At 51.2% G+C, this 22,886-nt stretch overlaps 2 protein-coding genes across 6 annotated transcripts; one reads left to right on the top strand and one right to left on the bottom strand.

Moving 5' to 3' along the window:
* Positions 1-29: 29 nt before the first annotated feature.
* ADISSP (adipose secreted signaling protein) lies at positions 30-13,154 on the bottom strand. 5 transcript variants are annotated; one of them, XM_084886848.1, is made up of 8 exons: positions 13,005-13,140; positions 12,604-12,667; positions 6,254-6,369; positions 5,294-5,449; positions 4,853-4,995; positions 1,950-2,088; positions 974-1,096; positions 30-720 (listed from the first exon to the last, which is right to left on the bottom strand). In XM_084886848.1, the coding sequence occupies exons 3-8, from the start codon at positions 6,270-6,272 to the stop codon at positions 620-622; spliced, it is 681 nt and encodes a 226-aa protein (XP_084742974.1). In that variant the 5' UTR covers positions 6,273-6,369; positions 12,604-12,667; positions 13,005-13,140; the 3' UTR covers positions 30-619. The 5 variants fall into 5 exon arrangements, with proteins under 5 accessions (XP_084742974.1, XP_084742971.1, XP_084742975.1 ...); XM_084886845.1 differs by lacking the exon at positions 12,604-12,667 and having other exon boundaries at positions 13,005-13,154; XM_084886849.1 differs by lacking the exon at positions 5,294-5,449.
* A 6,037-nt stretch (positions 13,155-19,191) lies between these two features.
* LOC311624357 (small ribosomal subunit protein uS14-like) lies at positions 19,192-19,878 on the top strand (the record flags this gene model as incomplete). The annotated part of the gene is made up of 1 exon (XM_084887427.1): positions 19,192-19,878. The coding sequence occupies exon 1, from the start codon at positions 19,708-19,710 to the stop codon at positions 19,876-19,878; it is 171 nt and encodes a 56-aa protein (XP_084743553.1). The 5' UTR covers positions 19,192-19,707.
* Between the last annotated feature and the right edge of the window lie 3,008 nt (positions 19,879-22,886).

The following is a 22,886-nucleotide window of genomic DNA, read 5'->3' as shown; positions in this document are numbered from 1 at the left end:
GACCCTGAAGAACAAAAATCCCACCGGTCTCTGGTATTCACTGAAAGTTTTATTTCTTTAGGATTTCATCATCCCAACCATTGTTTAAAAATCAAGTCACACACACCTGGGTGCGGGAGCTGGGAACCGCACCTCCCTCCTACTCACCAGACAGCAGTGGGAAAGAGGGAGGGGGCAGGAGCGGTGGCTTACATGAGACAGCAGCAGCAGTAATGGAAATGATGACATCACAGAGCCAGCTCCCTCCTCTCCCCGGCCCTGGCTGGACCTCCTATGGCTTGCAAGTGGGGAGGGAGAGGCAAAACCCACCCTGGGTCCTCCCCCTCCCCAGCCCCTCCTCAGACAGCCTCCTTGGGGGCTCAACCCTTTTCTTCCCGCAGGAGACCGAGGCACATGGAGAGGAGGAAGTGGGAAGAGGAAGACACGGGAGGGGCAGGGAGGTGGCACGAATGAAGGCAGAGGTGAGATGTGGGCAAGGCCCCAGCTTGGAGGCCCCGAGACACACCACCCCCATGCCCATCCTAGGGACCGATGAGGAAGCCACACCATCATGCAGCATCTGGGGAGATGAGGTGGAGATTAAGGCTGAGGGGCCCCAAGGTGGGCCGGGGCGTGGGCCTCAGTCGAAGCCGTGCCAGTCGCTGTGCTCCGAGTCGTATTCTAGCTCAGCGCCCACGCACTTGACACCATCCAGCAGCATGGGTGTGCCATGGTGCCGGTCTGCAAGACAGGCTTCAAGTCAGTAAGCCGGGCTGGACCGCTGGCCCCACCCACTCCAACAGGACCCCTCCACCTTCTCTCTGGGCTCTATTAGGGGGAGGGGGAGGGAGAAGAGGGGGGAAGAAGAGGGATGGGGAGAGGTGGAGACACTCACCAAGGAGGTGGGGAACCCAGCCATGGCAAAGAGCCCTTTTTCAGACAGGAGGAAGGCAGAATCCCCTCCCCTAGCCAGATGCATGCCCTGCACTCTCACCCATGACACGGGCCTGCACCACCACTCGCACAAAGGTGCCTGTGCCACCTTCACAGGCTAGCAGCATCTCCTCCTTGAGGACGCCTTCCTTGTGCGCTGTGTACTCACACTTGACGCTGTAACCTGTCCGGGCAATCAGCAACTCCATGGCCTCCAGCCCCTGCCCCCCAGTCCTCATCCTCTCCCTCCCCCAAAAGAGCAAGGATGGCCCGGGACCGTGCCCCTAGGCTGGGGCACAGGCCTCAGGAATTTCCCATTCTTCGATGACCTCTACATGCCTCAGGCCTGTAGGCCACCCCATTAAGGCTCCAAGGTCAGACTCAGGCTTCTAGGAGGAAGGCTTGTGGATTCCCCGAAAAGCAGGCAGGAAGAGGGAGTGATTGGAAAGGGGGTGGACAGGCCAGGACTTGAGCAGATTAGGTGGCAAGAGGCAAAGGCCTGAGGGAGTTGGCTCAGTCCACATAAGGGTAAGGTCATGAGGAGGTGGGGGAACATGTGACTGAAGCTGGGGCTTCGGCACATAGTGAAACTGATGCCCTAGCCTATGGAGAGGGTGGGGGCTGAAGCTAGCAGGGTAGGGAGAGGCAGCCCCCCGCCCAAAGCCCAGGCGGGAGCCATGAAGTTCCTAAGGCTCCAGCAGGTTTCTCTTGAGGGACCTGAGGGAGGGAGGTCTGAAGGTCCAGAGCCAGCTCCTCAGCGGCTCCCATCATCCCGCTGAGTGAACTATCAGGCAATGGGGCAGACACAGGCCAACGGGGTGAGTCCATGGGCTTCTGTCCACGGAGTGAGGCCTGGGGCAAGGGACCTGCCAGGTTGCCACACCGTAAGCCCGTATAGAAGGCGTCATGGTCCCAGCTGCTGCGTTGCCTGTCCCCCCTCCATGGGGGGACAAGAGCATCCCATGGTCTCACTCCCATTCACTCCCAGGCCCTGCGGGAGGAAGGCTAGCCTCCAGCACCCTGAGCAGAGGACGCACCTTCTGGGACAGGCATGATGCTGAGGAGCTTGAGGTGCAGGCTGGGGACGGGTGCCTCTCGGACGTCCTTGCTCAGCCTTTGCACCGAGGGCAGGGTGAAGGTGATCTCGTACCTGTGCAGGATCTTCAGGAAGCCAACCTGCAGCAGCAGGGCGGAGGGAGGAAGCACCTTCACTGACAGCCTCCCCCGGGGCCCACCCACGTCATGCCATCCGTGATCCTGTGGGCCTTTGCACCTGTTTCCTTGGGGATCTTAGGGGATCAATCTGCCCCCTCCATTCCATCTGGTCCACACCCCAAGCTGGGTGACTCTAGGTCTTTCCCTGAGGACCTCACCCCACAGCTGGGCCACACACTTGAGCATCTGTCTCATGGGCCCATTTTACAGACAAGGAAATGGAAGCCAGGAAATGATAGGCTACAGGCCTCTTGGCCCCACTTACCATGAGCAGCCAGCCCAGAGCAAGGTACCAGCCACTGCCCAGAAGGAGCCATTCACCTGCCCCCATCACTACTATCACCTGTCCAGAGCCAAAAGCCCTAGCTCCGGGACACTGGTCCTCCAGTCACTCACGTGGAGGCACAGAATGAAGGCTGGGATAGAATTAGAAACTGACACGAGACCAGCTGTGCCAGTCCAGAGCTGGCCCACAGCCCTGGCACCAGCCATTGAACCCAGGCTCCTGCCTGCCTGCTGGCATCATCTGAACATGGATGCCTGCCTGCCCACTCAAAGGCGCACTGTATCCAACAGGCCCGACTCAGGGTCCAAGCAATTTCTGTTGTTCATCGAGTGCTTGGCAACCAATGCCCTCTGGGATAGATGCCATCCTTGGAAACTCCAGTTTGAAGGGTCACCAGCTCAGGGTGGCTGCTGAGCAGGTAGGCTGTCCGAGTGCCAGTCCAGGAGGCACAGAAGTGCATGCTGTACCCACAGCTCACATGCACACACACCCTTCTGTTCATGCTCTCGGGGGCCGGAGGGTCCTGTCCCTGGGGGCCAGTTGGGGTTGGCGGCATGGAACATTAGCCTTCAATGGGATCAGGCTGATGCCACTGTGTGATAGAGCCCAGTCCGTGTAGCTCCCGCACTCTGCAAATGGAGGACACACTTCTCAAGAGAGCTTTCTGGCTGGAACTGCCAAGGATGGCCCTGTGATGAGCTGCACCACTTGCAGAATTTTCCAGGGGAAATACTCGGAGATGTGCAAAAAAAATACTCATCACTGCCCTCTTTACAACAGTGAGAAATAGAAACAGCAGTAACACAGGGAATAGGGAGCCAGCTAAATCAACAATGATACATATAATGGAACACAGTTGTAGAATCTCATGGAAAATGATTTACTGACAGGGGCAGGAGATGGTTCACAACAGAAGCAAACAAAAAACAGTGTTATAGCCGAAACCGGTTTGGCTCAGCGGTAGAGCGTCGGTCTGCGGAGTGAAAGGTCCCAGGTTTGATTCCGGTCAGGGGCATGTACGTTGGTTGCGGGCACATCCCCGGTGGGGGGTGTGCAGGAGGCAGCTGGTCAGTGTTTCTCTCTCATCGATGTTTCTAGCTCTCTATCTCTCTCCCTTCCTCTCTATAAAAAAATCAATAAAAAAGATATTTTTAAAAAAAGTGTTATACTGTGATACCAGCTTTTTGTTTATAGAAACAAAGCTATAAAAAAAACTAGAATGACACACATTAAAATATTTACCATTGTTATTTCTAGTCTCTAAAATTGTGGGTACTTTTAAATTTCTTTATCGTTTTCTCTATCTTCCAAAGTTTCTGTAATAGACATGACAGATTTTGCAATGGGGAGTGGGGGAGAGGGAGAGATTTTTTTCACCCAAGGATATTTTTCCCACTGATTTTCAGACAGAGTGAAAGGGGTGGGATGAAGAAAGACAGAAATGTTACTGTGAGAGAGACACATCAATTGGTTGTCTCCCGTATATGTCCCAACTAGGGCAGTGGATCAAACCCTCTACCAAGGTACATGCCCTTGACTGGGAATCAAAACCTTGACCCAAACCAGCCAGGGCTATTTTTTAAAGTTTTATTTCATTCTGTTTATTCCCTTGGGGAAGTTATCCTAGGAGAAAGAACAAGGATTGGGCAGAGATGGGTATGAATCCGGGCCCCTCCTCAGGGTGGACTCGATGGACCAGATGCCACCCATCCCTGGGCATTCTGCTTAACTTTGGAGCCCTGGTTAATTGTCCAACCTGAGGGCCTCGCTCTCTGTTTCCCCCAGTCCATTCCCTTCGGAGACTTTCTCCTGCCCTTCCCAAGTGGATGTGGGATCCATCAGTGTCCCATAGTTGGAGAAGCCACACTGGAGGGTGTGTGACGTGTGACCAATAGGAGGTACGCTCCAAAGAGCAGAAAACATGGGGCTGAATTAGCCAGCCGTTTGGCAAAAAAGGAAAATAAAGTCATGCCTTGTTATTAGCATAATTAATCAGTCTTGCAACTGTGTAACACACATACATTCTTCCATTTTATTCTCAACAAACCCTATGGGATGTGAACCGTCTTCATTTCAGAGAACAGGAAGCTGAGGTGAACTGCCCAAGGTCACAGAGCCTGACTAGCAGGCCTGGACCTGAACGCAGCCTGTGACACCACAGCCTGGACGCCCACCTTCCATTGCTATTGTTAGGGCGGTGCAGATGGTAACGGCTCCACTCCACTCACCTCGTTCAAGGTGACATTCTAAATGCACCCATCTCACTGCAATCTCATCACCTCCCACTTCACAGATGGGGAAACCGAGGCCCAGGGAGGGATAAAGACATGTCTATGGAGGCAGCTTAGAGGATGTGAAACTGACAGGCCCAGGCAGCCAAGCAGGGCTGAGGAGGAGGTGGAGGAAGTAAGACTGATGGAGGGGGAGCTGTGCACATACCTTAACCAGGAAGCTGCTGTCACTCTCCTGGGTGACCATGACCACCGAGTCATGCAGCTTCTCATCAAAGTGGACGTGGCTCTGGGAGCCCTCCACATCATGGCCGGCTGCAAAGCGGATACTCCGGACTCTGGGCTTGTTGCCTAGGACGAGAGCGGGAGACGGCTCCAGGGACTGCGGGCTTCCTCTGCCCCCAGGAAATGACTTCCTCCTTGTTGCTCCCCGAGGCCCTGCAAGTGCCCTTCACCCAGCACTCGCTGGCTGACCTCCTTTCAAGGCTAAGCCACATCCTACCAGACTCTGGGGATCATGAGGCTTGAGGCCCAGTCCTCCCACAAAAAATTCGCAAAGAATGGGTGTCGGGAATTGGCCAACATCACACCTCACTCAGAGGGAAGAAGGCTGACGCCAGAGACAAGAGGAGACCTTCCAGACTCTCACCTAGCCCCGGGTTCTCCTCTGCAGGGCCATGCCCCCCATCTCCGGGACCTTCTCTTCCAGGTGTGCCTGTGCCTGAGGTCCCTGCCTGCTCCTCCTGATGACCCCCACCTGGTCCAGGTGAGGGGTGAGGACAGGAACAGGCTCCTTGGGACCTGTCTGGGAGTGGGAGAAACAAAGGGGGGCAAACCCCACACTGAGCCCACCAATGGGAGAGGCTGCACTGCCCCTACCTCAACACGGATCACTGGCAGGAAAGATGGGAGAACCCAGGGGAGCCTCCAGGACCCTACCCAGAGACACCCTCTTCTGTGTAACCCTCCACAAGACCCTCAGCTGTCCCCAGGGGGATCAGGTTCTCCAAAGCCAGGAGGCAGGGTTGAGAGGCAGATAGCAGGAGCCAATCCTGGGGGAGGTCTGTCTTACCAAGAGCATGACCCCAGTTCTCTCTGGCCCCCACAGTCCCGAGGCCTCCCAAGAGCCCTGCTCCGAGTCCTTCTGGCGCAGGGCCTGGCCTAGCCCTGGCCTGGGCTCTTGGAGGAGCCAGCCTGGCACGTCCACGTTCTTTGCTGAGACCCCAGACCTGACCCTTAAATCTCACCAGCCTCCCTTGCCCAAAACCCTCCAGGAGCCCTTCTGACTCTGAATGAAACCAAAATTCCTTTCTGTGGCTCTACCCACCTCGCCAAGCTCAGTGCTCACCCCAGCCCCGCATGCCCCCCCAACCCCCACAGTGCAGCAAGAGGCTGGAACACAGGGACATGAGGGCGCAGACCAGCACACCAAGGGGTCCCCACATTCCCTGCTAGGGCTTGGGTGTACCCTAGGACCTGGCATAAACACTGATGCAATTACTGATGTAAGTTGTGCTCACATTCAGCCACACACACAGCCAGTGCAGACGCCCCTCACCAGCACCCGCTGGAGACCCTACAAACCCCACCAGGCCAGGAAGGCACTCACCCTTGTTGGCTGCAGCCATGGATGCCCTCCCTGCCACGGGGGAGACACGCAGCTCCTTCTGGACCCTGCCGCTTAAGCTCAGCAGCCTCCCATGCTCCAAGGACACCAGCAGGAGCCTGTAGGGAGGGAGGGGGAAGGCACGGATCAGGGCCGCCCATGGCCTGAGAACAGAGACCTCCCTTTAGGAAGGACCCATCCCCTGCTGCTCTTAGCAGCCCAAGTGGTGCCTGCACGCTCTAGCACAGGAGCTCTGCCCCCCAACTCCTCTCCCCACACGCCACACTCACCGAGAGCCCTCACCCCGCCTGACACCCTATTGACCCAGGGCCCAGCTGGCAGGCACGGCACTGCAGCTTCTGGGTGCCAAAGCGCCAGCACAGGACGCGTGTGCCCAGGCCACCTGAGGCTGACAGGAAGGGCAGTCTGGAAAGGAAGGGACTTCTTTGGCTCTTTCCAGGAGCCAGTTCTAGAGCTGGTGACACCAAGGGGGTATCTTCCTGTAGCCAGAGTCCACAGTGTTCAGGTCGTACACCCAATAAAGGTCAGAGTCAACAGTATGCTTAGATGGGAACAAGATTGGAGGTTTACATAAGACGTGTCCTTGGAGCTTTTCCTGCTGGTGACTGACCAGGGCCATATACGGAACAGACGCCTACAAAATGGACTGCCCTACCCAGCTCAGCTCCCCAAAAGCAGGCTGCAAGGCAGGGACAGCGGAGGTGCCCAGGAAGCCTGTGTGCGCTGAGCTGGGATCATCTCAGCATCAAAACGAATAATGAGCCTGCCAGTGTGGCCCAATGGTTGGGCAATCCATGAATCAGAAAGTCACAGTTCCATTCCCAGTCAGGGCACATGTTGGGGTTTTGGGCTCAATCCCCAGTAGGGGTTGTGCAGGAGGCAGCCGATCGATGATTCTTATCATTAATGTTTCTATCCCTTTCTTCCTCTCCCTTCCTCTCGCTGAAATCAATAAAAACATTTTTTCAAAAAGAATAATGAGTGCAACTGAAGGAAACAGATGGAATACATAAAACTGGAGCAGTCACAGAGATGAGGAACAAAAGAAGAGAGAAAGCCAAACAAACAAACCCAAACCCTCATTTGTCACCACTGACAGTGACAATGCCCTAACTCTTTACTCTGAAAATTGGCAATAACGAGAAATAATTCAGCCTGTCTCCTGGCCTTTCCCGTAATGAAATTGCCCTGGTGGTTAAAAGCTAGCTCTTTTTTTACAGGAGAATTCTGGCTATTAAATAACAAAGAAATGACCAAATGCCAAGTAATTCTGCAACCCCCAACTTGTGCTGGAGGCAGTGAGTCAGTGGATGGTAAACCAGGAGGAAAAAGGTTGCCGAAGTAGATGCTTACAGATGCTCACGTGTCACCAACAGATGACCTAGAGTTCTTAAGGGGAATGACACAAGTTTGCAATGAGAGATGTGACATCAGCCAGTCATGCACGGGTTAATCGCCCCTCGCCCACATTGGAACCTGACCACTGATACCTCCTGATGTGACAAGGACACAGCACCTGCCCAAAACATCTACCTTGCACCTAATCAAGCCCCTAGCTCCGACTTCCGGCCTAAGGAAAACACACAGGTTAGTGGAACAAATTAAATGACTCCACAAGAAAGCAATGAGACACACCCAGAAAACAGGATAGTCTTTAGAACAACTGATCTGTTTTGCTATTTTTTTTCCAAACCGCAAGAAAAATAAAGATAAGTTTTTTAGATAAGGGATAGGCAAAAAACAGACTACAGAGCTGCTGCCTGTTTTGTTTTGATTGATTTTAAGATAAGGGGAGGGGGAATGGGGAGAGAGAAACATCAATGAGAGAAACACCAATCCGCTGCCTCCCGCAGGTGCCCAGCCACCCTGCCCACCCTGCCCGAGGATCAAACCCACCACCTGGGCGTGCCCTGACCAGAATCGAACAGGCACCTGTCAGTGTACGTGAGGAAGCTCCAGCCAACCAGCCAGCGCCACTGCCTGTTTTTTGTCAAGTATTATGGGAACACAACCACACTCACTTATTTACATATTGTCTAAAACTGCTTTTGCAATTAAAAAAAGAAGAAAAAAAAACTAGTTTGAGTAGCTGCCACAGAGACCACATAGCTTGCAAAGACTAAATTATTTACTATCTGGCCCTTCATAGAAAAAGTCTGCCAACTGCTGTTCTAGATTAGCACACAAAGAGACCAAGAAGGCAGGGTACTCTATGGGACAAATGACCTGGTTTTTTCCACTACACCAGCTGCAAGAAGGAAAATAGATGGGGTAGGGGGTTTCTAACTACCCACAAAAAACACATCTGGGGGATAATTAAAAAGAATGAATGGGACTGGTTCTTAGACAACATTAGGAAATAAGAGCTTATTTTATTTGGTGAGATAATGAAATTGTATTCTGTAGAGAAGTATGTCCTATTTTTCAGAGATACACACTGAAGTATTTGGGAGATGGGTGACCCACGAATGAGCTCAGCTACTCCAGGGAATGAGGAAGGGAAACAAACCACAGGTTGGTGGCCTCACAGTGAGGGGCTGGGCCAGTGGAGGGTGTGACCTGGAGGTCTTTTTATTTTTTTAATATATTTTATTGATTTTTTACAGAGAGGAAAGGCGAGGGATAGAGAGTTAGAAACATTGATGAGCCGAGACCGGTTTGGCTCAATGGATAGAGCATCGGCTTGGGGACTGAAGGGTCCCGGGTCACAGTAGGGGGTGTGCAAGAGGCAGCTGGTCGATGACTCTCTCTCATCGATGTTTCTAGCTCTCTATCTCTCTCTCTTCCTCTCTGTACAAAATCAATAAAATATATTTTTTTTTAAAAAAGAAAAGAAAAAAGAAACATTGATGAGAGAGAATCATCGATCAGCTACCTCCTGCACACCTCCTACTGGGGATGTGCCCAAAACCCAGGTACCTGCCCTTGACCGGAATCGAACCCTGGACCTTTCAGTCTGCAGGCTGACGCTCTATCCATTGAGCCAAACCGGTTTTGGCTGACCTGGAGGTCTTACAGGTACTGAGCTGCCTGGGCGCAGGCCTCACCTCCCTTTCCACTTCCCAGTTCAAGAAGTCCACCCAGGCTCAACCCTGCCTCCTGGGCACAGTGATCAGCTTGGGTGCCAGGAACTCCTGATTGAAGGAGGCTGCAAGGAAAGGCAGGCTTGGGTCTCAGGAATGCAGGCGTCACCACAGCAGGTAGAGCCCAGGACAGCACACATCCCCATCCCCTTGGAGGCTAACTCCCAGGCCCCACCCGAGTGCAAGCAGGGTTACTATGCCCCCACTCATCACCTCTGGCCTGGGCTGCTCTGGGTTTGCTTATCCCCAGGGGTTCTGGCTCCAGGAGAGAAGCCTACCCCACCCCATCCACACCAGCCAGCCTCTGAAGCTATGGACTCAGAGTGTGTGAAAAACGGCCACAAGCAAGGGGTACCAGACCACCTGCCCACGTTTCAAAGAGGCTGCTCCAGCCAGCCCTCTGCAGACATGGCAGAATGACTGTCCAATGCCCACAGACCCCTGTGTCTCCCAAGATACTTCCTGGAGGCCCTGGTGGAACCCTTAGCCAGTGGCGGATCAGCAAAGGCTCCTGGGACTCTTCACAAAAACACTCTGACCCAGTACTTGCAGGGCCCCCTCCCTGTCTTCCCCCACAATGCACTGCATGTTGCCTGCCCGGAACAATCCTGTCCCCTTGGCCTGGATCTCAGCCCCAGCGTACCTTTCTTAAGGTAGCACAACACCACACCCCTGCCCGTCCCAGCATAGGCCTGAAACACCTTTAAAAGGGTCCCCTTCTTGTTTATGGGATCACTTAATATCTATGTTCCCTACCTTGCAAGGGCAGTAGCTGTCTTTGCCAAACCCTGTCGTGGCCAAACTCTCCCAGCACCTGGCAGGGAGAACCTGCGTTCACTTCATATTTATTAAATGAGTGAATGACCAAACTAAGTGGAGTCCAAGTCCAGGCCTTGGCTGGGCCCTCTTGGCAACTCTTACCAAATGCTCTCAGGAAGAGGAAAGCCTTACCGCACTCTCTTAGCCAACCTCTGCCCTGGAGGGCACACCCCTCCCCCATCTCAGAGTATAGCCTCCCACTAGGCATTCTTCTAGCCTTGCCACCATCAACTGGTGATCAACCCTTTCCATCCTTGACATGGAAAGCCCACAAGGTAGGGCCTGCATAAAGCCAGAGAGTAGGACCTGCATCTCCTGCACTGACCAGCAGAGGGGAAGGCGAGTGACTTCAGGGGCCCAAGCCAGGAAGAAGCAAGCCTCCTGCTGTCCCCCGGAAGCCAGGCTCCTCACACAATTCCTTCTCAGAAGCAGGAGGAGCTGTGCAGCCTCCTCCTGGTGCACGGTGTCGACAGGGAACTGCGAGGCCCCTTCCTGTGCCAGCCAAGTCCTGAGTATGCCCCAAGCTGCACAGCCTTCTGGAGCCAGCAAGAGCATGGGCGCGGGGGGCATGGTTCCCGCCCAGCAATCCTGGCCCAGATTCAGGCTGCCCGGGCAAGTTACTTCACATGTCTGTGCCTCAGTTTCCTCATCTGTAACCTCTTCCTCAGAGGGTTTGGTGCAGCTGGTATCTGAAGCTCTGACAAGGCTCCCCAGTTCACCCCCATTTTGCAAAAGCAAACCCCCAAAGGCCTGCTTTTTGAGGCAAAGGCAATTTCAGGGCAGCACTGTGGAGATGACTTCAGGCAATCCTCGAACAGCCAGGAATGGCCCTCAGGGTGGGCCCCCTGGGACGTCAGCCTTCTCAGAATACAGCTCATGGGTGGAGGGGCCTCCCTCCCTTTTTCCACCTCCATCCTGCTGTCCTCCTCCTCCACTCTCAGGCCAGGCAAGTCCCCAGGGATTGACAGAGAACAGACTGCTGGGAGCTTGCTATCCCCAAAACCAGAGGAACTCAGAAGGCAGATGGGAAATAGCCCCAGCCCAGCAAAAAAACCTGACACCTCTCCCTAGATGGGCTATTAACAGGACAGGGGTGGTACCATGGACAAGCCACAGGATGGGGAGGGCTGGAAAGCTAGAACAAGGACCTTAAGGTTTTCTTTGGCTCTCAGTTCCTCTCAGGGAAATTGGGGGGAACTTCTTTCTGGAGGACAGAATGCTGCCAGCTTAGGTCCCTCACTTTATAGAGAATTGCTGCTTCAAAGTTACCCTATCCAGGGCAGGGCTCAGCCAGACCCCGTGAAGCCTCTGGCATGAAGAACAGGCCCAGGGCAATGACAAGTGAGTAGACAGATGGACAGATGGACAGAAACCCAGAGTTCTCAGCCCCTGAGACTCCTGCCCCACTGGGTGCTGTCTGTTACTCCAGGCCAAGCCTCCAGACTGGAAGGAGGGCCTGTGGCCGGTGGAGCTCCAGAACCCGCCACCTTCTTGGGTTTCTAGCTCAATCCCCAGTAGGGGGCATGCGGGAGGCAAATGATCAATGTTTGTCACATCAGTGTCTTGTCTCTCCATATCCTTTCCTCTCTCTAAAAACAATAAAGATTTTTTTTTTAATTGCTCAATCAAGCTTATAAAAAGATTGCCCATTGGGGCCACTGACCTGCTGGCTCCAGGATCCAACAAAGACTGAACACAGTGGGAACCCACCTACTTAGACCAATGCCTGGGAAGGTAAAACTGGAAGTCAGGTACGGCTGTGGCAGTTTTATACCAATTCAGTCTGGATGCGACTCCATTTCCTTGTAAGGATAGGTATGAGTGTCATCCATCATGTCACACCCTCCTCTCCCCCCTCAAGAGAGCTGCCTTCCTCTATTCAGCATCCCCTCCCCACAAAACCTAAGCTAGAAGGTGCTTAGATTCCCTCTAGCGTCCAGACTGCCTGCCCCACCCTGGTGGTCCAAACAAGTCAAGGCCAGGCAGGGTCCAGGGTTTGTCAGCTGCCCCTGACTTTCTTCAGTTCTTCTCCTGCTTCCTAATGCAAAGAATCAAGAGGAAAGGCAACCCAGTGCCTCCTTCCTCAGTCCAGCAGGGCCCCTGGTCATTAACTGGAACACTGGCTCACAACCTAAATGGAATCCCTCCTGCAGCCTCAGGACCAAGTCCCTATGCACCAGGGGGCCAGGGGTAGGAGGACCCTGTATCTTCTCCTGCCTCCATCCCCATGGACTTGGCGCCCCATCCCCGCCCCATTCTCATCCTCACCGAGGACAAATGAGGGTAAAGGACCCGCAACTCCCTATCATACCCCTCCCGGTCCGTGAGGCAGCGGCTCCGTCTTCAGAGATAATCCCGTGCCCTCCCCACCAAGACCTCTGTTGACGCAGTCTCTGGAGTCCGCACTCCCCGACACCACCGTCCTCCTACCTGAGGGTGCCGAGGCTCAGAGAGGGTGCCCGTCCAAGGTCACACAGCGAGGCCGGGGCTGCAGCTGTGGGGGGATGCTGATGGCGCTGACCCCTGACGCCCCCCGGCCCCCCCCCCCCCGCCCCACACACACACACAATGTCACACGTGCCCCGGACAGCGTCCCACAGATATACCCCAGCTACCCTAACGGGCGGTCACCGCGTCCCCGGGGCCGGGCATCTCCCCAGCCCAGCCGCAGGAGAGCCCTCCCCAGCCCGGCCCCGGCCACGGAGCGCCCCTCCGCCGCCCCAGCCGCAGGGGGTCTCCAGCACCGACTGCTCAGGACACAGGCTCCGCTGGGAGGGGATCTCCGCGGGCGGGGAGGAACCGGCGGGCGGCGGCAGGAGAGGCCGTCTTACCGTGCGAGGCGCACCCCGCGGCCGAGCCCGGGCTACAGAGGAGGGGGTGCAGCGGCGATCGCGGCGGCTGTGGGGGTCTCAACGCCGAGCACGAGGAGGGAGTCCGGAGTGGCACCCACCCGCCTCCCGGGCACGCCCCCGCCTCCGCCCATTGGTGGACCGAGGGGGTGGGGCGAGGATTGCTTCCGACCAATAAGCGGGCGCCAGAGAACCGCCAACCGGAGTTGCGCGACTGCGTCACGTGCCGGGCCATGCGGCTGCGCAGTGCGAGCCTTCGCTTAGGGCCCGGGGAGGTGCTGTGATGAAGGCAGCGGGGCCGCCCGACTTCGCCTGGGGCCGGCGTCGGGCGGAAGAGAGATAGGAAAGGAGGAGTGCCCGGAGCAGGTCCCGCTCCCCTAGGCTCGGCCCCCCTCCCCTAGGCTCGGCCCCCCTCCCCTAGGCTCGGCCCCCCTCCGCTAGGCTCGGCCCCCCTCCGCTAGGCTCGGCCCCCCTCCGCTAGGCTCGGCCCCCCTCCGCTAGGCTCGGCCCCCCTCCCCTAGGCTCGGCCCCCCTCCCCTAGGCTCGGCCCCCCTCCCCTAGGCTCGGCCCCCCTCCCCTAGGCTCGGCCCCCCTCCCCTAGGCTCGGCCCCCCTCCCTTGGCTCGGCCCCCCTCCAGCGGTCGTGAGGCGGGACTCAGGGCTAGGTGGGGCACACGAAAGTCTCTCGCTAGCTTGCTCCCGCCATCGGTTTGCGCATCTCTAGGTGAGGTCCAGGAGCCGCTCTGCGAACCCTGGGTTTTAGCCTCTTTCCCTCCCGCCCCTACTCCCTATCTTGAAGGAAGCGGTCGGACGCGGACCTGAGCCTCCTCCAGGGAGCCCTGCACGCCGCCGAGATAAACATCAGAACAAAGGAGGCACGCGGGGTGGGGGTTGGGAGGACCAGGGGCCCTCCGGGACCGCAGCCTCAGTACCGGATCTCCAAGGAGGCAGTCGTCATGGCAGCAGGATGCAGGATGTCATGGTAGCGGGATGCCCCTAGCTCGGCGCTGCATGGTGGGCTGTGGGCGCCTGTCCCGAGTAGAGGAACGAGAGGCAGGGGATAGCGGTGGGAGAGTTTTCAGCGGCTCTAGCTGCACATCCGCCTTCCTCTCCTTGAACATACACACACACACCATTTTCCCCGCCGGGACAGAGTCCCTAAAGTGCCCACAGGGAGCCCGCCAGAGCATGCAGCACTCTCCTCCAAAGGTGCCTAGGAGAGACAGGACTTGAGCGGCTGAGGTCCAGCCTCCTTTCAGAAGGACCGGATCGCTGCCGTTGGGGAGCCTTCAAGGCTCCTACCCTGTGCTTTTGTCTGCACGCTGTTGGCAAACTAATCTTCCTGAGCTATTGTCTCCATCAAGTCCTACGCTGCTGCAAAGCAAAGCGCTCCTTGCTCTGCGACTGTCTCCAGCAGAGCCTCACAAACTTTTTAGCAGCATTTTGGGGTGACTCCTGTGCATTCCGGAGTTTGAAATGCTGTCCACAGGGGCTGGCGCTGGGAGATTTCCACCCAGCCCACCAGCTCCTGCCAGACCCGCTCTCACTACCCAATCCCACGTTCCATGCACTCTACTATGCTCCCCCTCCAATTTGTCAAAGTAAGAAACGTTCAAACCTGCAGAGAACTTGATGAGTTTATTTGAACCAAACTGATGACAATCACCAGGAAGAAAAACCTCAACGGATTGAGAAAAATGCTCTGCAAAATGGCAGTTCTGCACCCTGCTTTATACATTATAATAAAAAATATAAGACAAAAGTGGATTACATTAAATCCTTTGGTAATAGATGAGGAAGGTGGGACAAAGCAAAGGCGGGGGAGGGGGGGGGAGAGAACCTCTGGGATTGGATAAAAGGTAAAATGATAGACACATACTTCTTTTACATAGGTGGGTACAGGATAGTTAACAGTCAATTTCATGATTGCCCTGACCATGTGGCTCATTTAGTTAAGCATGTCCCACATACAGAGAGGTTACCAGTTTGGGCACATGCCCAAGTTGCCGGCTTGATCCCCAGTAAGGGACATGCAGGAGGCAGCCGATCAATGTTTCACACAACCCCTTCCTCTCCCTCTAAAAATAACAACAACAAAAATCAGTGAAGACATTTAAAAAATAAAAATTTTTTAAATCCCATTATAACAGTAAAGGGAATTTGTGGTCTCTGCTCTGGTGTGGTTGTTGTACCCAAAGAGGTCTAGAAAAAGGGAAATTACAAAGGTATGTTATCACAGATGCCAAAAGACAATAAACAGGCTCAACTAAGGTAAGGATTGACCTTTGTGCCCTAGCCAGTTTGGCTTAGTGGATAGAGCGTTGTCCTGTGGTCCAAAGGGTCCTGGGTTTGATACTGGTCAAGGGCACATGCCCAGGTTATGGGCTCATTCCCCACTAGGGGACATGCAAGAGGCAGCCAATCAATGATTATCTCTTATTATTGATGTTTCTATCTCTCTCTCTCTCCCTTTCCATTCCTCTCTGAAATCAATAAAAATATACTTTAAAAAAAACATATATTTTATATATATATATATATATATATATATATATATATATGTGTGTGTGTGTGTGTGTGTGTGTGTGTGTGTATTAACCTTTGACAGTGAAGATTCTAGCCTAGCCTAGGACTTGACTACCCACCATAAACTGCTTTTAGTTAAAAAGTTTTCATTTCAGACCATTCTGTGTGGTTATTTTAGGTCTCTGAGTAGGTAAGGCCACTACACAGGCCTCCCCTGAGCTTGTCAGGTTTAGTTGTGGCCCCTTTTCATCTAAAAAATTGTACTCCCATGTCTATCTATTCTTCAGGCTATAAAATTGGCAGACAGTGGGCCCAAAACTGTAGTTGCATTTAGTTTAGCTCAGGTGGGCTTTTAAAAATTCTAATTTTTCTTTTCCTCCTCCTCCTCTTCCTCCCCTCCCTCTTTATTTTCTTTCTATTCTTTCTCTTGAAATATCAGAAGATCTAACAAGATGGACTCACATTCCAGCCTGGCACCAAAGGCTGGCACACCAATTTGCCATAGTTCCCACCAATCCCTGTTTTCTTACATTCATTTTCTTTTAAATTTTTATTAATTTCAGAGAGGAAAGGAGCAGAAGAGAGAGAGAAGCATCAATGATGAGAATTATCCACTGGATGCTTCCTGCATACCCTTACGTGGGATCAAGCCCAAAACCCAGGAATTGAACTGTGATCTCCTGGTTCATGGATCAATGCTTGACCACTGAGCCATACTGGGCTTCTCACATTAATTTTGCCTTCTGGATCTGTGAAGATATTTGATTTCATATGCCTTCCTTATGTTACCTTCCCACCTGGAATGCCCTTCCTACTCTTCTCCTATGGGCAAAACTCATCCTCCCTTCAAGACAAGGCAAGGCCTGCCTTTTTACGTCTTTCTAGCCAATTTCAAACCCATTCCTGGCTCTTTCCAACACAGACTAGCTGCTGACTGTGGACTGTCTGGTGCTACAGCAGTCCTTCTCTGATCTTTGATTTAGCTTTTTCTGTTTTCAGTTTCCTGCCATCAACCATGATCCCATAGTATTAAATGGAAACTTCCAAAAATAAACTACTCATAAGTTTTAAATTGTGCACCATTCTGAGTAGCACAAAGAAGTCTTGTGCTGTCTTCCAACCTGCCCATTATGTGAATTCACACTATACATGCTACCCACCCATTGGTCATAGTAGTCAACTCTGTTATGAGATTTGTATCAGAGGGACCACCATCACATAACTTTTAATATAGTATCCTATCTAATAAAGAGGGAATAAGCAAATTGACCATCACACCATCACAAAAATGGCAGCGCTCATAGCCACAAGATGATGGCTCTTAGTCCCCTTAGCCCCACCAGAGTCCTCCAGTCCCAGGGGGCAGCAGGCATGCTGCTTGCCTGCTGCCGGAGTCCCCCAGTCCTTTCAGCCCAGCCGGGGGGTGGGGGGGGCACAGCAGGTGCACAGTGCGGCAAGACCTGCCCTCAGTGCCCCTGCTGCCCAGTGTGGACCTGAGGCGCTGGCAAGCCTCAGATGGTGCCTTCCCAGCTGCCCAGGGACATATGAGGTTCAGGTAACCAGAACCAGTGGAGGCTTGCACTGCTGGCAGTGGCAGCAGCAGAAGTGTGATTGGGGGGCATCACCTTCCCATGATTACCAGGTTGCCTCCCACCCCTGAGGGTTCCCAGACTGTGAGAGGGGACAGGCCAGGCTGAGGGACCCCCCTCCAGTGCATAAATTCATGTACTGGGCCTCTAGTATTGTTATAATTGTCCTATTTTATTATTGGTTATTATTGTTATTAATCTGTTACTGTGCCTAATTTATAAATTATATTTTATCATAGCTATGTATGTGTAGGAAAAAATAGTATGTGTATGGTTTGGTACTCTTCAAGGTTTCAGGCATCCTCTGGAGATCTTAGAAGGTAACCCCTGTGGATAAGGGGGGACTACTGTATGTTGCAGTGTATATTCTAGTACATGTCTTGGTAAACATATGGATGCATTTCTCTTGAGTAATATTAAGGAATGGAATTGCTGGAACAAAGCTGTGGTTGTTTTATAATATACCAATTTAGAATGAACTACATTTCCCAGAATTCTCTTGTATGTTTCCATTTAGGGTGGTCCACAACAGACATTTTTGCATGAGATTTGGAGGATAGAAGAAAAACAGTGTCTATATTGGTTTTTACACCTGCAAGGTCTAGAGAGTTCCTGCCTATCTACTTCGTTGCTGATCTGCTGGCTCATCTCATTGGCATGGTAGCACCCAGGCCCATAACTGCCCCACCTTGTCCTGGATCTTCCTTCAACTTCTCTGACCCCTGGGCCAGATAGGAAAGGGGACCGACTTCTCCAGCACGACACCCACATCATCAGATTGGGAGGCCGTGGGAACTAACATGAGTTCCAGTTTTTTCTCAAGGGCTCCAGCGTGGTCATGGATTCCAACTCATCTGTTCTCTCTCCCACTTTATATCCATCCTCCCTTCCCATCTGCCTAACCTGTGAACTTTGAGCTCCAGAATCAGGTGCAAAACAGCAGCCTGCAGAGCCTCTTTAACAGTTACCTGTCACCAAGTCCCTGTAGCAAATTCCTTCTGCTTCTCTGATTAAACTCACACAATAGCATAGGCATATGCTTAATTTTATATGAAATGGCCAAACTGTTCTGAAATGTTTGTACTTACACTCTCAGCAGAGTATGAGAGTTCCAGTTGCTTCACATCCTCATCAATATAAGAATTAGCAATTTTTTAAAAACACAACACTGCAAACCAAAGCAGGGCAATGGACCACCAGACTTCAGCCTTTGCTCTAAACCAGTGTTTCCCAAACTTCTCTCATGATGAGAATCACCTGGTGGAGTTGTTAAAACACAGATTCCTGAATCCCAACTAAGAAGTGCTAAACTAGAATTTTTGAGAACATATAGGTAAAATTGCATACCTAACTTAGTGCTCTGTATATAAAATCTGTCTTCGAGCACTAGTTAAGTATACAATTTTACCTATATGTTCCCAAAAATTCTAGTTTAGCACTTCTTAGTTGGGATTCAGGAATCTGTGTTTTAACAACTCCACCAGGTGATTCTCATCATGAGAGAAGTTTGGGAAACACTGCTCTAAACCATGCCCTTGGAGTTGACAATTTCACAATATCTACCAAGATTGCAAATACATGTACTCTTTTTAAAAATGTTTTTATTGATTTGAGAGAGAGAGAGAGAGAGAGAGAGAGAGATCAATGTGAGAAAGAAACATTGATTGGTTGCCTCCCAAACATACCCTGGGCATATGCCCTGACCAGGAATCTAACCAGCAACCTTTCAGTGTACAGGACAACACTCAACCAACTGAACCACACCAGCCAGGACAAATACATGTATCCTTTGACCAAACAACCCCAGTTCTAGAATTTACTGTGCAGATATACTGTACATAACATTAAATCATGAATGTGTGAGGTTTTTCATTGTTATATTCTTAATAAAAGATTAAAAATAAATCAAGTGTTCGTAGAGGACTGATTAAATTTGGTACAGACAATAGAGTTTTATTTGGAAGTTTTCAATGTACATACTGTTTTGGAAAAATCTTGCATTAGTCAAGGTTCTCCAGAGAAACAGAACCAATGGGAGGCAGAGATAGATGAGTTAGCAGCTCATGCAATCATGGAGGCAGGCAGGCAAGTTGCAAGATCTGTAGGATGAGTCAGCAAGCTGGAGTCCCAGGAGAGCCATGGTTTAGTTCCAGTCCAAAGGCCGGCAGGCTCAAGACCCAGGAAGAATTCATGCTCCAGTTAAAGTTCAAAGGAAAAAAAAAAAATCCCATCTCCCAGTTCAAAGGCTGTCAGGCAGGAGGAATTCTCTTACTCAGGGAAGACACAGCTTTTTTATTCTGTTCAGGCCTTCTTCAGCTGAGTGGAAGAGGCCCCCTCGCATCAGGGAAAACCACCTGCTTCACTCAGACTATCCAGTTAAACGTTAATCTCATCCAAAAACAGCCTCACAGAAAACACCCAGAATAACATTTGCCCAAATGTCTGGGCACCCTGTGGCCCAGTCTAGCTGGCACATAACATTGACCATCACATATCTAAAAGAGATCGTGTTGAGTGGAAAATCAAGATACAGAAAAGAGCCTTTCGTCTTGTTGCTACAGAGAGAGCAAGATGGGTCACCAGCAACTCTACTGGAGCCATCTGAGGAAATTCGGCCAGGGTTCTCCTTCTTGCCGCGTCTGCTCAAACCGCCACAGTATGATCCGGAAATACAGCCTCAACATACGTCTCCAGTGTTTCTGTCAGTACGTGAAGGACATAGGCTTCATTAAGTTGGACTAAGTGAATAGGTCATTCAAGACATCTGCCTTATGACAGAATGCTATCCTTTTGCACATGAAATAATTTTTTTTTAAACCTTCAAAAAGTACAGAAAAGAGTGGGTAGTCTGCTTCCCCTTTATATTAAAAAATATGGGGATAAGATAACAATAAATGTGCATATTTGCTTGTATCCACATTGAGATGCTATGGAAGAATATGCAAAAACTAAAGAAAAATGTTATCTATTGGAGGTGTGTGGGACCAAGGAGAGTTTTCACTTTTTATGTTTTTTGTTTTGTTTTTCAAAAGACACTTTTTTATTTTTTAAAATATATTTTATTGATTTTGTACAGAGAGGAAGGGAGAGAGATAGAGAGTTAGAAACATCGATGAGAGAGAGTCATCGATCAGCTGCCTCTTGCACACCCCCTGCTGGGGATATGCCCGCAACCAAGGTACATGCCCTTGACTGGAATCAAACCCTGGTCCCTTCAGTCCCCAAGCCGACGCTCTATCCATTGAGCCAAACCGGTCTCGGCACTTTTTATGTTTTTGAAAAATATATGTTTTTTAATATTTTTTATTGATTTCAAAGTGGAATGGAGAGGGAGAAATAGAAACGTCAATGATGATGCCGGGACCGGTTTGGCTCAGTGGATAGAGCGTCGGCCTGGGGACTGAAAGGTCCTGGGTTCGATTCCGGTCAAGGGCATGTACCTTGGTTGTGGGCGCATACCCAGTAGGGGGTGTGCAAGAGGCAGCTGATCGATGATTCTCTCTCATCGATGTTTCTAACTCTCTATCCCTCTCTCTTCCTCTCTGTGAAAAATCAATAAAAAATATATTTAAAAAAATACAAATAAAAAAAACATCAGTGATGAGAATCATTGATCTGTTGCCTCCTACATGCCCCACACCGGGGATTGAGCCTGAAACCTGGGCATGTGCCCTGACCAAGATTCGAATCTGTGACCTTTTGGTGCATGGGTCAGCAATGCTCAATCACTGAGATACACCAGGCAAGCTTATACATTTTATAATGATGTGTTTGACCTATTCAAAATATTAAGTAACAAAAAAAATGTTAAATGTCTTTTTATGTACCTTTCCCCTTCTAGGATTGTGAAAATGGGACTCAAATAATGTTTTATAGTTCATCCTTGTGTTCCTGGCATTTAGTACATAGTAGACACTCAATAAACATTTGAGGAATTAATGAATGAATAAACCAGAAGAAATCTGATTTAGTGTGGATCAGAAAGGGTAGGGGAGTGAGGAGCAGAGTGGGAGAAATATGGTAGTGGCTGTCAGAAGGGAAGTTTAGAGAACAAGAGAGAGATTTAAAGATGAGTTATAAGGGGGAATCCAAGATGGCTGCTCGGGTAGGCAACTAGCCGCAGCTGCACACAACAATTTTAATAAAATACAACTAAAATATAAAATGGACATTACCCAGAACTACAGGAAAGTCGACTGACTGGAAATCCTACAAGAAGAAGCAAGGAGAAAACCAGAAGGAGGCGCGGAGGAGCTGTAAAAGCCCAAGGTACGGAGACACGCGGCGCGCGGAGAGGACGGAGCCGGAGAGGAGGGAGGCCGAGTGCCTGGCGGGTGTTCCCTAGCGGAAAGGAGAGAAAACTCCGACTGTGCTGGGCCCCTGACTGCTCTGAACCCCAGTTCTGGGCCAGACCCCGGGGACTCAGGCTCAGCCATAGGGAGCTGGGCTGTAAGTCGGAACCCCGGGGTAGCGGAGAAAGGAGGTCCCGGAGGCGCGCACACTGCCCCCAGAGAAGGGACAGTCGGCTGTGCCGCGGGATTGCCCTGACGGGAAGGAGACTGGGGCTCCAGACTGCTGTGAACGCCACCTCCAACTCCACTTCCAACTGAACTGAACCCCAATACCGGGCTCATTGGGGGAGAGCATAGACTGTTTGGCAGCAGGCGAAAATCGAGGGCACCTTTCTCTCAGAGGCGCCGGCAGCGAGCACTGAAGGACCCGCATAGGGCGGGGCTGACGGAAGCCAAAGCTGCAGGCTCCACCCTGAAACCCCGTCCCATCTGTTACTGCGAAATGCGACAACAAAATAGATCACAAACGAAAGAAATGGAGGACAAAAAGCGTCTGGATATAGAGTTCAAATCTACGCTTATAAGGTTTTTCAAGAATTTCCTAGAAAAGATGGATAAGGCCTATGAGGATATGAAAAGAGATCAACTAGAATTAATAAGGAGTCAACAAGAAATGATAAGGGATCAACAAGAAATAAAGAATACATTGTCTGAAATAAAAAATATTCTACAGAGTCCTAAAAACAGAAGGGAAGATCGCAAGAATCAAGTCAAAGATTTGGAACATAAAGAGCCAGAAGACACTCCTCCACAGAAGCTAGAAGGCAAGAGAATCCAGAAAATTGAAGATAATGTAAGAAACCTCTGGGACAACTTCAAGCGAACCAACATCAGAATTATGGGGGTTCCAGAAGATGAGAGAGAGCAAGATATCGAAAACATACTGAAAGAAATAGTGACAGAAAACTTCCCCCACCTGGTGAAAGAATTTGACTTACAAGTCCAGGAAGCGCACAGAACTCCAAACAAAAGGAATCCAAAGAGGACCACACCGAGACACATCATTATTAAAATTCCAAGAGCAAAAGATAAAGAGAGAATATTAAAAGAAGCAAGAGCAAAGAAGGTAGTGACTTATAAAGGAGCACCTATACGATTGTCAGCTGACTTCTCAACAGAAACCATGCAGGCCAGAAGGGAATGGCAAGAAATATTCAAGGTGATGAATAGCAAGAACCTACAGCCAAAAATAAGCTACCCAGCAAAGCTATCACTCAGAATCGAAGGCCAGATAAAGAGCTTCACTAATAAAAAAAAGCTAAAGGAGTTCATCACCACCAAACCAGAATTATATGAATTGCTGAAGGGGGTTCTTTCAGAAGAGAAAGTAAACAAAGATAAAAATTATGAACAACAAATACGTAATTATCAACAAGTGAATCTAAAAACCAAGGAAAT

The sequence above is a fragment of the Pipistrellus hanaki genome (assembly GCF_964339955.1).
Source record: "Pipistrellus hanaki genome assembly, chromosome: 6".
Taxonomy (NCBI): domain Eukaryota; kingdom Metazoa; phylum Chordata; class Mammalia; order Chiroptera; family Vespertilionidae; genus Pipistrellus; species Pipistrellus hanaki.
This window is presented reverse-complemented; position numbering and strand designations above follow the sequence as displayed.

Coding starts and splice junctions, on each gene's coding strand:
- ADISSP (XM_084886845.1), bottom strand. Junction 4,996..5,293: donor AGAGGAGAACCCGGGGCTAG/GTGAGAGTCTGG, acceptor CTCTCGTCCTAG/GCAACAAGCCCAGAGTCCGG. Junction 2,089..4,852: donor ACAGCAGCTTCCTGGTTAAG/GTATGTGCACAG, acceptor CTGCTGCTGCAG/GTTGGCTTCCTGAAGATCCT.